At 46.8% G+C, this 15,196-nt stretch overlaps 1 protein-coding gene across 3 annotated transcripts in view; it reads left to right on the top strand.

Moving 5' to 3' along the window:
* The window catches only part of LOC309553404 (asialoglycoprotein receptor 1-like), a 310,174-nt gene that overhangs the window by 168,445 nt on the left and 126,533 nt on the right, over positions 1 to 15,196 (top strand). The window contains exons 1-6 of one of the 3 annotated variants that reach the window (XM_082254584.1): positions 12,640 to 12,749; positions 12,839 to 12,952; positions 13,949 to 14,044; positions 14,125 to 14,181; positions 14,349 to 14,420; positions 14,985 to 15,059. In XM_082254584.1, the coding sequence (XP_082110710.1) occupies positions 12,662 to 12,749; positions 12,839 to 12,952; positions 13,949 to 14,044; positions 14,125 to 14,181; positions 14,349 to 14,420; positions 14,985 to 15,059 (502 nt within the window). In that variant the 5' untranslated portion in view covers positions 12,640 to 12,661. Of the gene's footprint in view, positions 1 to 12,639; positions 12,750 to 12,838; positions 12,953 to 13,948; positions 14,045 to 14,124; positions 14,182 to 14,348; positions 14,421 to 14,984; positions 15,060 to 15,196 lie in introns of those variants that run through there. The other 2 variants (XM_082254583.1, XM_082254585.1) reach the window with 2 other exon arrangements.

Here is a 15,196-nt window from a genome sequence, read left to right on the forward strand (position 1 = left end):
GCAGCCAGTGTATTATCTGAACAGGTATTTAGCACGGCTGGGGGCGTTATAACAGACAAGCGCAGCCGCCTGTCCAGAGACAATGTGGACAAGCTCACGTTCATTAAAATGAACCAGGCATGGATCCCACAGGACTTTTCCGTACCTTATGCAGAATAGCAATGGATACCGACCTTACCCACCCATTGTTCCATTTTTGCTCTTTCTCACTCTTTTGGGGTGTACCCTCATTTAAAATTTGTGAAAAGAAGCAGTGTTGGCTACCTCGTCCTCCTCCTCCTCCACCGCCGCTTCCACCTACACCGCCCATAGGTGTGCGCAGCCTATTGCATTAAGGTGTGCACCCCAAAGTTGAAATACACATGCATGTGTTTGCCTACATGTACATGGCCCCGATACATTACTCTCCCTGCTGGCAAAGAGAAATAGAGCAGAGCAGGTCCGAGGGAGATCTTTCCCATCTCCTCACTGGCAATGCTATGTGCCCTAGGTGATTAGGGTGTGCCCAGGCACACCCGACACACCCTGTGCGCACGCCTATGTCACCGCCACATCCACCACCACCTCAACCTCCCTCCTACTCCATATGGGCCTTGTCCTTCAGAGATGAAGAAGAACATTGTTTTATTTTTCTGTTTTTTTTTGTTGTTTTAAGTTATTTCCCTATCCACATTTGTTTGCAGAGCACTTGCCATGCTCTTAATTACGTTTTGCTGCCATTTGCAGCACTCTAGCCCTTTCCTTTGGTGTTTTAGAGCCATTTTAGTGCCTTAAAGTTCGGGTCCCCATTGACTTCAATGGGGTTCGGTGTCCGGGAAAAGTTCGGTAAAAGTCCGGGACACGGACCCGGACTTTTTTTTAAAGTTCGGCCGAACCCGTCGAACACGGACATCTAGGTGTCCGCTCAACCCTAACCCTAACCTCAACCCAAACCCTAACTCTAACCCTAAGCCTAACTCTAACCCTAATCCTTAGAGTTACCCTAACCTTAACCCTAACTCTAACCCTAACCCTTAGAGTTACCCTAACTCTAACCCTAACTCTAACCTTAACCTTATCCCTAACCCTAATCCTTAGAGTTACCCTAACTCTAACCTTAACCTTATCCCTAACCCTAATCCTTAGAGTTACCCTAACTCTAACCCTAACTCTAACCCTAACCCTAACCTTAACCCTAACTCTAATCCTAACCCTTTGATTCTACCCTAACTCTAACCCTAACTCTAACCCTAACTCTATAGGGTTAGGTTAGAGTTAGAGTTAGGGTTAAGGTTTTCCCTAACCCTAACCCTTAGAGTTATTCTAACCCTAACCTCAACCCGAACCCTAACCCTAACCCTTAGCGTTACCTTAACCCTAACCCTAACTTTAACCCTAACCCTAACTTAACCCTAACCCTAACCCTAACCTTAACCCTAACTCTAACCCTAACCTCAACCCGAACCCTAACCCTAACCCTTAGAGTTACCTTAACCCTAACCCTAACTTTAACCCTAACCCTAACTTAACCCTAACCCTAACCCTAACCCTAACCTTAACCCTAACTCTAGCCCTAACCTCAACCCAAACCCTAACCCTTAGGGTTCGGGTTAGAGTTAGGGTTAACCCTAACCCTAACTCTAACCATAACCGTAACCCTAACCTTAATCAAACTGATGTTCTACATGTTCTTCATGGTTCTAGATGGACTAGTAGCTGATATATAATCACTGCTCAATCTCACTGCACTACACTGAACTTAATAAAGCACTTTCCTTTTTGAATATTTTTCTTAAAAAAAAAAAAAAAAAGTTTGAACTTTCGAATTCGGTTCGATTTGTCCCGATTTGTTCAAAGTTCTACGAACGAGCGAACAGCCAATGTTCTGCTCAAACTTAGGTTTGACTCGAAACTCGAAGCTCATCCCTATTCCTGGTGAAGAAAAGTAAAAAGTCTCTGCCACTGACCTACTGAGTGCAGGATGAAGACAAAGACAGAGCGCAGACCTCCCTCCCCAGCATGGATGGTGTAATCTGTGTCTGAGCAGAGGCCGGTTCCACTGGAGACTACTCTCCTCTGGCCCGCCCCAACCGAGCTGCCCCACCTCTCACAACCGCCCCCTGCTGGCCAGGTTTGGAACCCGGATTCAGCCTGGGGGTGAGTAGAGAGTACCTGGAGCAGGGCTTCAACCTGGAATGGGGGTCAGGAGGAGGACTGGAAGAGGGAGAGTGGAAAGGGGGGCCAAGTCGCTGCACCATGGGCCTCTGGTTTGTACTTACCCCCTGGGCTGAAAGTTGCCAGTCAGCCCCTGGTAGGAGGAGTTCTTCCCTCCTTTCTGCTGCAGGCTACTGAGAAAGGGGGTGGGGCAGTGGTCTATTTAGCTTTTGTGCTGCCCTAGGGCTGGAAAACTTGGGCACCCCCTAATTTAAATATGACCCACCCCTTCCTGTAAAGGCCACACCCTTTCCTATTTATGACCCGCCCTGTCATCTGTAAACCACAGGCCACAACCACAGTCTATCAGTGCCCATCACTGCAGCCTCATTAGTTCCCATAAGTTCAGCTTCATCAGTGCTCATCAGTGCAGCCTCATTACTGCCCATCAGTGCAGCAAATCAGTGTGGCCTCATCAGTTGCCATCAGTCCAGCCCTATCAGTGCCCATTAGTGCAGCCTAGCAGTGCATCATATCACTGCCGCCTCATCAGTGGACATCAGTGCAGCCTATTAGTGCCCATCAGGGCAGCATATCAGTGCAGCCCCATCAGTGAAGCTTATCAGTGCTGCCTCATGCCCATTAGTGCAGCCTCATCAGTGTCCATCAGTGGAGCATATCAGTGCTGCCTTATCAGTGCAGTCTCATTAGTGCCCATCAGTTCAGTTTATTAGTACCCACCATTGCCGCATCATCAACCATCAAAGCAGCAGATTAGTGCCCATCAGTGTAGCCTATTAGCACCCATCAGTGCAGCATATGAGTGCCCATCAGTGCAGCATATCAGTGCAGCATATCAGTGCAGCCCCATCAGTGCAGCTTATCAGTGCCACCTCATCACTGGCCATCAGTGCAGCCTTATGTGCTGCCCCCCTGCAAAGTGCCGCCCTAGGCCTGGGCCTTGTTGGCCTAGGCCAAGATACAGCACTGGGGTGGGTACAGACGAGCCTTTCTGCAGCTGCACAGAGAACCGCTGGATCTGGCAAAGGAGTTCTGTCCTCTCTGCTGCCAACTACTGAGACAAGGTGAGTGCAGAGACAAGGGGGGTGCTGCAGCTGCAGGAGAGGTGCGAGGGCCACATGAAATGGCCTGGGGGGGGGGCTGCATTCAGCCTGCAGGCCTTGTGTTTGGCACCTGTGCCCTAGAGGATCTCAGGCAGAGGATTATTGTAATGAGATGGTCTGTGTATGCCTACTAATAATTAAAGTGGTCATAGTGGCCGGAGTTGGAGGAGAGAGTTGTGGGATCTTATCCATCAGCTGTTGGTGAGTGCGTATGCCGAAGGGGGGAGGATTGAGTACGAGGAGTGGTGGAAGCAGCACAGATCTTCTCATTTGTAAAGGAAGTCCCTTTATAAATACACGGTGGACTTCTTTATAAGAATTTTAATCTTTTTTTAAGAATTCATTTTTTATCGCTACTAATGTGGTGATTTACTGTGGACTATTTTTATGGACTACAATTTTTTTTTAACTACATATTAATTTAATTCAAAAAGGTAAACTCCTATATTATATATAGATGTATTACACACAGAGTCAAGGGCTGACTGGTAACTTTCGGCCCAGGGGGCAAGTACAAACCAGAGGCCCATGGTGCAGGGACTTGGCCCCCCACCCCCTCTTCCCGGCCTCCTCCTGACCCCCATTCCAGGCTGAAGCTCCTCTCCAGGTACTCTCTACTCACCAGCTGAATCTGGGTTCCCAAGCTGGCCAGCAGGGGGCGGTTGGGGGGAGCTGGGACAGCTCAGTTGGGGCTGGCCGGGGGAGGACTGTCTCCAGTGGAGCATGGAACCGGCCTCTGCTCAGACACAGTTTACACCATCCATGCTGGGGGGGGGGGGGAGGCATGGGCTCTGTCCTTGTCTTCAACCCCCACTCAGTAAGGACACTGGTGGGGACTTTTTACTTCTCTTCACCAGGAATCCTTTAGGCATGTCTTTGGCAGAAGCAGGGCAGCCTTTTTAAGGGGCAACAGAACTGCCCAGGGAGGAAATTGCCCCCCTGCCCCCTGGCCCAGTCCTCCCTTGCACAGAATGAGATATTTCAAGCATTTCTTTCTGTTAATTTTGATGATTATGGCTTCCAGCGAGTGACACCCCAAAATTCAGTATCTCAGAAAATTAAAAATATTACAAGACCAAAAAAAAAAAGGATTTATAATAGAGAAATGTTGTCTTAGTGAAAAGTCTGTCCATGTACAGTATAGGATGCTCTCAGTACTTGGTTGGTGCTCCTTTTGCATGAATTACTGCATCAATGCGGCGTGGCATGGAGGCGTGGCATGGAGGCGATCAGCCTGTGGCACTGCCAAGGTGTTATGGAAGTCCAGGTTGCTCTGATAGTGGCCTTCACCTCCTCTGCATTGTTGGGTCTGGTGTCTCTCATCTTCCTCCTGACAATCCCCCACATATTTTCTATGGGGTTTAGGCCAGGTGAGTTTGCTGGCCAATCAAGCACAGTGATCCCATGATCATGTGACCAGGTATTGGTAGATTTGGCAGTGTGGGCGGTGCCAAGTCCTGCTGGAAAATGAAATCAGCATCTCCATAAAGCTGGTCAGCAGAGGGAAGCATTAAGTGGTCCAGATTTTCCTGCTAGAGGGCGGAGCTGACTTTGGTGGACCGACACCAGCAGATGACTCCCCAAATCATCACTGACTGTGGAAACTTCACACTGGACCTCTTCCAACGTGGATTCTGTACCTCTGAGCTCCTCCTCCAGACTCTGGGACCTTCATTTCCAAATGAAATCCAACATTTTCCACAGAAATGAAATATGCAATCAGACAGCAGCAATCTGAGCATATAAAGAAAATCCCTATTAAATTGTATATGGAAAGGTTGGGAAGGCAAGGACATTAATGGCACGAAAATATTAAAAAATAAATTTTTATTGATAAATTCTTATAAAAGCAAGGAGGGGTTTCTCTGTACAATAAAGTGCAGACATTGAGAGCCGGTTCACATTGCAGCGACCCGACTTGCCGGGGCGACCTGCGAGGTCGCGGTGCACAGCGCGCACCGCGACCTCGGAGAGACCTGCACGGACTTCATATCATTGAAGTCAATGCAGGTCGCTCCGAGGTCACCCCAAAGAAGCTCAGGACCCTTTTTCTAAGTCGGAGCGACTTGTGTCGCTCCTATCAGAACGGGTCCATAGCTTCTCTGTGGAAGGCGACCTACGGCGACCTGTCAGGTGACCAGGTCGCCTGACAGGTCGCCCCAGTGTGAACGGGGTCTTAGCCTTAAATAAGGCACAAACTAGTTCACCATAACAATAGGATGAATAGATGTTTGATACAGAATAGCAAACTATACATAAACAAAAACTCTTAACCGCTTGCCGACTGCCGCACGACTATTTACGTCGGCGGTCAGCCCCTCACAGGCAGAGCGACGTAGTACTACGTCGCTAGCCTCTGAGGGTCTAGGGAGCGAGCGAGCGCCCCCGGAGTGTGACCAACGGACCCGATGTCTGCCGGTCACTCGGCGATCGTCGGTGGAGAGGAAGAAAGGCAGGCGGCTGATGTAAATAAGCCGCTTGTCATTCTCCCCTGTGTAGGAATAGTGATCATACGGTTCTACTATGTAGGACCGTTGATCAATGTTCCTACACCTCAAGCCACAGCCAATCACAGTTAGAATCACGCCCCGAGGGACACACATAACCCCTCCCTCTCAAAAAAAGTTAACCCCTTCACCGCCAGTGTCATTTTACAGTAACAGTGCATATGTATAGCACTGATTACTGTAGAAATGTCACTGGTACCCCCAAAAGTGTCAAAAATGTCAGTCAAGGGTCCGATCTGTCCGCCGCAATGTCGCAGTACCGCAAAAAAATCGCAGATCGCCGCCATTACGCGTTAAAAAAAAAACAACAAAAATGACAAAAATCTTTCCCTTTGTTAGTAAACGCGATAACTTTTGCGCAAACCAATCAAAATACGCTTTTTGCAATTTTTTTTTACCAAACATATGTAGCATAAAACAAATTGGCCGAAAATTTTAAAAAATTTTGATCTTTACATTTTTTTGGGGAATTTCATATAAAAAAAAATGTGAAAAATATTGTTATTTTTTGCAAAATTGTCGCTCTTTTTTTGTTTATAGCGCATGATCAAAAAATCGCACAGGTGATCAAATACCACCAAAAGAAAGCTCTGTTTGTGGGAAAAAAAGGACATCAAATTTGTTTAGGTACAGCGTCGCACGACCGCGCAATTGTCCATTAAAGTCATGCAGTGCCGAATCGCAAAAAAAAACCCTGGTCGGAATGGGGGTAAAATCTTCCGGGGCTTAGGTGGTTAATAGTAGAGTACATATAGATACATCACATCAAGAAGATCTGATGAAGGGTGACAGAAGGTCATTCTATTCTATTCTATTCTATTGGAAGTTACTGCACCATGAGCGTCCTTTTCATATTATCCCCATGAGGCTCGATTGGTGCTCGTGATACACGTCTTCATAGCAGAGGACCTACAGTTGGCCAGATAGTGGAGGAGATCTGTGACTGCTTACTTCAGGGATTCCACCATCCATCCTTTCTGAGAGAGTGTTTATAGAACCTTTTGTATTACACACACGCGTTCTTTGGTGTGTATTGAGGTAAGCGGCCACTACACACCTATCGATATTGGAGCGATAAGAAGATTCTTTTGTTGCATTCAGTTAACTGACCACCAAGTTTGATGTCATATTGAAGACTTCTTTACACATATAGGATTTGTGTTTCAGCACGAGTTATTTTGGACATTCATTTGAACTTTATTCACTAATATTTTTTCACCTGTATTATACATGTATTGATTTGGACATCATCAGGTTTATTGTTAGCATCATTGTTTCACATTGCTTCATATACAGCACAAATTGATTTGAGTGATTTTCAGCTATATTTTCAGTATTTTTATTGTGTTTGAGACATATTTATTTGAATTAGTGCCAATTTTGTTCACTAGCACATTGTCATTTCACGGTGGGGACACAGATTAAGATTGGCAGCTTTTTCTGTTCGATTCACTTTTTACATCATTCACGTTTGATACACAACTATAGTATTTAGAATCTGACCCCTCTGGTAGCGCATTGATCCTCGTTTTATATTCAGAATATTATAGAACATGTGACTTGCAGGCTGGCTTCAAATAGCTCCTCGTTGGTTCAGCCGGAGATACGTCTGTGAAAACACCCACTGAGATGGGGCGAAACGCGTCAACGCAATTTCCGGCTGACGGCAGCGCCCGTAACGTCACTTCAATTTCTTATTAAAAGTATCAAATGTAATATACTATGGAGAGTCATAGTTACATAGTAGGTGAGGTTCAATAAAGACAATAGTCCATCCAGTTCCCCCTGTGTAGGTGTGTGTAGCTGTAATCATTTCTCATACCCCTGAATGTTCTGATCCTTGAGATGTACGTCTAAGAGTCTTTTTAAAGCCACCATACTTCCCGCAGAAACCACCTCTTGTGGTAGAGAATTCCACAATCTTGTAGCCCTAACGGTAAAGAACCCCCCACGTTGCCTGAGGTTAAAACGCTTCTCTAATCGCATCGTATGCCCTCGAGTCCTCATGCAATCCTTTCGACTGAATAGCTTTTTTTCGATGCTGAGATCACCATTGAGATATTTATAAATTGCTATCATGTCCCATCTAAGGCGTCTCTTCTCCAGGGAGAATAAATCAAGCGATTGCAGACGCTCTTCATAATTAAGGTCCTCTAATCCCCTAATCAGTTTAGTTGCCCTTCTCTGGACTCTCTCCAGCTCCAACACATCCCTCCTGAGGACTGGTGACCAGAACTGGACAGAATACTCCAGATGCGGTCGGACCAGAGTTTTATAAAGTTGAAGGATTATAGTCTTATCTCTGGAATACATCCCTTTCTTTATGCATGCTAATATTCTGTTGGCTTTGGCATCTACAGCTTGACATTGCATGCTGTTGCCTAATCTATCATCAACCAAGACTCCCAGATCTTTCTCCATTTTTGATTCCCTCAAGGGTTCCCCTCCTAACGTGTATTGTGTTTTTATGTTTTTAGTCCCCAAGTGCAAAACCTTACATTTCTCCACGTTAAACCTCATTTGCCATGTCTTTGCCCACTCTGTAATTTTGTCCAGGTCATTCTGTAGGATATCTGCTTCATGCCGTGCAGTTATTGCCCTGCCCAATTTTGTGTCATCTGCAAAACTGATAACAAACTCCTGATCCCATCCTCAATGCTGTTTATGAATAAATTGAGCAAGGTTGGTCCCAGGACTGAGCATTGGGGGACCCCACTTACCACCTCAGACCAGTCTGAGTATGCACTGTTTATTACCACCCTTTGGACACGCCCTTTTAGCCAGTTCCGTACCCAAGAGAAAATCTTGCAGTCGATGCCTGCAGACCTTATTTTATAAATTAAGCGCTTGTGGGGAACTGTATCAAACGCTTAAGCGAAATCCAGGTACACCACATCCACTGGTCTGCCCCTATTTAGTTCACAGCTCACCTCCTCGTAGAATGTTAAGAGATTGGTTTGACAAGAACGCCCATTTGTAAACCCGTGCTGATTACTGTTGCTGATGTTGTTGTCCTTAGCAAACTCTACTATATAGTCCCTTATCATCTTCTCCAGAAGTTTACATACTACTGATGTCAGACTGACAGGCCTATAATTTCCCGATATATGCCTCTGCCCTTTTTTGAATATCGGTATCACGTTAGCTTTCCTCCAATCCCCTGGTACATTTCCTGTCCTAATACTGTCAGCAAAGATCAGGAACAGTGGTCTAGATATAACCTTACTGAGTTCCTTGAGTACTCTCGGATGTACGCCATCCAGGCCTGGTGATTTATTTGTGTTAATTTTATCCAGCCTTTCCCTGATTTCACCCTCTGTTAGCCATAGTGGCAAGACCTGTGTATTACTACTAACCATACAGTCATGGTCAGTGTACCCCATACAGTCATGGTCAGTGTACCCCATACAGTCATGGTCAGTGTACCCCTCCGTTTCCTGTGTAAAGACTGACGAGAAAAAGGCATTCAGCACTGTTGCTTTTTCAGTGTCCTCTGTAACCATCCTCCCATCATCGTTAATTATGTGTGACAGGCCCCTCCCCCTCTTTTTTCCTACCCTGTCTTTCCGGTACACTGAATACCCTTGGATATTGGCCAGCCAGTCATGTGAGGGGTCGAACCAAGTCTCCGTTATTCCCACAAGGTCTATGTCCTCCTCATGTACTAACATTTCCAACTCATCCATTTTATTAGCTAGGCTCCTTGCATTAGCATATACCCCTCTTAGTTTTGTGGAAGTTGATTGTGAATGGTGATTATGTTTATTCCTGTTTGGTCTTAGGTTTTCCCGCACAGACCCCCCAATTGATGTTATTGAACTACTGTCGCTGCTGACTCTACTACTGCCTTCTGTCCTTTGCTCCCTCCTGACTGACTCTACTTCTGAGCCCTCCCCCCGTCTCCTAGTTTAAAAGCCCCTCCAACTTGGTGGCCATCTTTCTCCCCAAAAGAGCCGTACCGCCCCCATTAAGGTGCAGCCCATCCTTACTAAAGAGTCGGTAGCCGACTGAGAAGTCAGCCCAGTTCTCCAGGAACCCAAATCCCTCCTTCCTACACCAGTCCCTCAGCCACTTGTTAAGTTCCCTAAGCTCCTTCTGCCTCTCCTGTGTGGCTCGAGGTACAGGCAGTATTTCAGAGAAAACCACCTTGGAGGTCCTTTTCCTCAATCTATTAACTAAGTCCCTGAAATCGTTCTTTAGGATCCTCCACCTACCTTTTACTTTGTCATTAGTGCCCACATGCACCATGACCGCTGGGTCATCCTCAGCCCCGCCCAATAATCTGTCTACCTGATCAGCGATGTGCCGAACTCGAGCGCCTGGTAAACTACATACTGTCCGGCTACCGCAATCTTTTCGACAGATCGCCCTCTCTGTCCTCTTGATGATTGAGTCCCCAACTACCACAACCTGTCTAACCTTTCCTGAATCTCGGCCCTCCTTCTTCCTGGAGCTGCCACTCCCCTGGCAGCTGGGGGAGGGCGCCTGCTCCAGCACTGCCACCCCTGAGCTGATATCCCCCTCAACCTGCAACTTGGCAAATTTATTAGGGTGTACCAACTCAGGACTCGCCTCCCTGACACTCATCCCTCTACCCTTCCTAACGGTCACCCAACTGCCTACCTCTGATGCCTGCGTCTCCTCTACTCCTCCCTCCTCTATGCCAGCCCCTGCCAGTGCCTGATGGGTAATGTCCAAGCTCCTTTCCAGGTTGTTGATGCTACGCAGTGTTGCCACTATGTTTTCTAGATCCAGGATCTGGGCTTCCAGAGAAACAAGTCGCACACATCCGGCACAGCAGTATTCGCCCTTGATTGGTTTATCAAGGAACGCATACATGGAGCAAGAGGTGCACTGAGTGGCATCCCCAATCCTGTTGGACATTATTACCCACTACTCTATGGGGATAATGGTAACGACCTGCTATTCCTTACCTACACTATGTCTATCTCCCCTGTACTAAACCCGGGGTACTCACCAGTCGCAGTCGCTAAGATACTCACCAGTCGCTAAGATACTCAGTTGTTAAGATACTCACCAGTTGCTAAGATACTTACCAGACTTCCCAGGTACTCAGTCGCAGAGCACGCGCAGTCAGTCGCAGGGCACCGTCAGTCGCAGGTCAGCACCATCAGCCACAGGGCACAGTCAGTCACAGGGCACAGTCGTCGCAGATCGCTTAACAGTCGCAGAGCATGGTCAGTCAGTCACAGATCGCTATCAGTCGCAGAGCACGGTCAGTCAGTCAGTCGCAGATCGCTATCAGTCGCAGAGCACGGTCAGTCACAGATCACTGTCGGTCGCAGAGCATGGTCAGCTACAAATCGCTAACAGTTGCAGAGCACGGTCAGTCAGTCACAGATCGCTATCAGTCACAGAGCATGGTCAGTCAGTCGCAGATCGCTAGTGACCACCAAGGAGGAAAAGTGCTGCATTCTTACCAGTCTTGAGCCCAATTGACCCACACGCAATATTCCAAAGGGGTCCACACAGTCTGGTAAGTGCATTCACATAAGGGGGTGTGAATCACAAACGCATTGCATGAGGAAGCACAAATCTGCACTTTTTTGTTTAGGAAGAGAGCACTGGGCACGAGAAAATATATTTCTTCACTGGACACAGTACTGCTTTGTGGTCTATAAATTAATCATTAATTTTTTTTTTTTGCACTATATATTTTTTGCACATGAATTTTCACTGTAAACAGGCTTGATTTAGAGAAAGTGGTTCTCTCACGGGTTTGTGCAAGTGAAGAACAGCTGAAAATAATCCATTAGTATTCACATAGCGCAGGGTATACAGTTTTTTTGTTACTAATTATTAGTATGACTGTTGTAAAATATGATGGGACCTGTGGAAAATTCTGAGGAATTACTGTAGAACTTTTTTTAGAACTTCCTCCAAAGTGATGAAATAGACAGCTGGCCCGAGATTTACTGAGTCAGGGAGTAAACTGATTTAAAAGAAGGAACTTTTACATTGAGAGCTCAAAACCACTGAGAGACACTGAGAGGACAACACCGAGACCACAACACTGAGAGGACTACACCGAGACCACAACACTGAGACCACAACACTGAGAGGACTACACCGAGACCACAACACTGAGAGGACAACACAGAGACCACAACACTGAGAGGACAACACTGAGAGGACAACACCGAGACCACAACACTGAGACCACAACACTGAGACCACAACACTGAGAGGACAACACCCAGACCACAACACTGAGACCACAACACAGAGACCACAACACTGAGACCACAACACTGAGAGGACAACACTGAGACCACAACACTGAGAGGACAACACCAAGACCACAACACTGAGACCACAACACTGAGAGGACAACACTGAGACCACAACACTGAGAGGACAACACTGAGAGGACTACACCGAGACCACAACACTGAGAGGACAACACCCAGACCACAACACTGAGACCACAACACTGAGAGGACAACACTGAGACCACAACACTGAGAGGACAACACCGAGACCACAACACTGAGACCACAACACTGAGACCACAACACATAGAGGACATCACTGAGACCACAACACTGAGAGGACAACACCGAGACCACAACACAGAGACCACATCACTGAGAGGACATCACCGAGACCACAACACTGAGACCACATCACTGAGAGGACATCACCGAGACCACAACACTGAGAGGACAACACCGAGACCACAACACCGAGACCACAACACTGAGATCACAACACCAAGACCACAACACTGAGAACACAACACCAAGACTACAACACTGAGACCACAACTGGAAGACCACACCACTGACGCTACAAGGTGAGACCAAGAGTAAAGAATGACCTGTCTGTCCTGTTATCTATGGATCTGTCTGTCTATAATGTAATCTTCTACAGGACATGTCAGTGCGGTATAAGGATTTAGAACATCTTCAGGAAGACCAAACACCCAATGAAAGTACCACAGGGAGCTATTCAACTTACCGAGGTATGGATCACAATACATAACACTGAGAATTACATCCAACATACAGGACAAGAGAAGTGGTGCTGATTCAATGCATTTATCTCTTTCAGGAGTCATCATGAACAGGTGGATCCCCCAACCCTCCTCCAGCCTGATCTGCTTTATGTCAGCACTGTGCACTGGGCTCCTCTTCATCACCATCATCCTCATCGTCACCATCACACGTGAGTTCACCTCGCTGTCTCTTCGCACACAAACGCCTCACTTTCCACCCATACTTATCACAGGTAATTTACCTGGCTGTCCACAATACATTCTCTGGAAGATTCCCCCCCCCCCCCACACTGTCCACACTACATTCTCTGGAAGATCTCCCCCCCCCCCACACTGTCCACACTACATTCTCTGGAAGATCTCCCCCCCACACTGTCCACACTACATTCTCTGGAAGATCTCCCCCCCCCACACTGTCCACACTACATTCTATAGAAGATCTCCCCCCCCACACTGTCCACACTACATTCTCTGGAAGATCCCCCCCCCACACTGTCCACACTACATTCTCTGGAAGATCTCCCCCCCCACACTGTCCACACTACATTCTCTGGAAGATCTCCCCCTACTGTCCACACTACATTCTCTGGAAGATCTCCCCCCACTGTCCACACTACATTCTCTGGAAGATCTCCCCCCACTGTCCACACTACATTCTCTGGAAGATCTCCCCCCACTGTCCACACTACATTCTCTGGAAGATCTCCCCCACTGTCCACACTACATTCTCTGGAAGATCTCCCCCCACTGTCCACACTACATTCTCTGGAAGATCTCCCCCCACTGTCCACACTACATTCTCTGGAAGATCGCCCCCACTGTCCACACTACATTCTCTGGAAGATCTCCTCCCACTGTCCACACTACATTCTCTGGAAGATCTCCCCCCACTGTCCACACTACATTCTCTGGAAGATCTCCTCCCACTGTCCACACTACATTCTCTGGAATATCTCCCCCCACTGTCCACACTACATTCTCTGGAAGATCTCCCCACACTGTCCACACTACATTCTCTGGAAGATCTCCCCCCCACTGTCCACACTACATTCTCTGGAAGATCTCCCATGATTAATAATTGGGGGATCCAGGATGGAGGCAGTTTCAGGGTCCTCCTCAGTATCACTCATCTGCTGGGATAAATTCTGGTTCTTTGTCTCTGGCAGGTCAGGGGGTGGATCAGACAGAGAAGACCATGGAGGTGAAGCTGAGGAACCTGAGTCTAGGCGTGGACTCCAGAGTGGAGAAACTGTCCCAGGATGGTAATATGGACCTCTTATGGGGTGGCTCTACATGACGGGGGGTCTGGTCTCCTCACCTTATGAATGTTCTTCTCCTTTAGATTCCAGGATGATAGAGAAACTGACCAACATTGAAACCTTCATAAAGGACATGAGAGGTGAGCTGGGGCAACATAATTGATACCGGGATTTACTGATAGACTGTAGAATGTGATCGATCCAGGTGATCAGTATAAAAAGGATGTGTGTACTACAGAGTTCGATATCATCATACAGAGAAATGAATGTACAGAATACATTTATAATGAGTTTCCTCTCTTCACAGCTTCCAGTGTAATTACTAAAATAAAAGGAATGGAGGCGTCTGTGAACCGAATTTTATCTGATGATGTAACAGGTAATCGTACGCTACAAGATTAGACATGAAATATGTATTATTGGGGGGCAGGAGACCATTATTATGAAAATCTTCAAAGCATGGATCCAGCCATTGACCCTAAAAGAGGCAGGAATTATATGGGAATGGGAGTGGTTTTAATGAATTGGGGTGTTTTTGAACACTTTTAAGCTGTGCATGGAATTTTCAGTAATGAGGGTTAAACTTTACAGACTGGAGATAGCAAAATGTGACCTAACCTTGGCTTACTCTTACCATACAAAATCAGGAAAGGGTCTTTCTTTGACCTTCTAAATGGTGGATCCTTCCTTGACAAATTGTATTTTATCCTTTCTGGGCTTCTGGCTCCATTTTGCAGACCAACCTCCCCTCGATCAATGCTGATGAGCTACGATTGCACTGAATGTCCATCATGATTGGGACTGAAAGTAAAATCTCCACCTCTTATACTTTCTCCTTAGGCTTTAAAGCTCAGAAAATGAATGTCTCTGTGTATGTGCATACTATAGAGAGGTCTGAAGGAGACGCACAAAGCAGGCTAAGAAGATGTTCTTTTAATTACAGGTTCTCTTGGAAATGACATCCAGAGGATTCTGGAAGCCATTGCGGGACTGAGAGATGTGATCAGGAAAGATAACGGTAAGTTTATTTAATTCCAGGAATTAGAGAATTTACTCACCAATCTTTCCCAGAACACTCTGAGCTCATCTCTGTGGCTCCCTGGTGACACCCCTGATCCAGTCTGCTCTCCTTGGGCTTATGTGGACATCTACTGT

The sequence above is a fragment of the Pelophylax lessonae genome (assembly GCF_965119305.1).
Source record: "Pelophylax lessonae genome assembly, chromosome: 4".
In the NCBI taxonomy this organism is placed as follows: domain Eukaryota; kingdom Metazoa; phylum Chordata; class Amphibia; order Anura; family Ranidae; genus Pelophylax; species Pelophylax lessonae.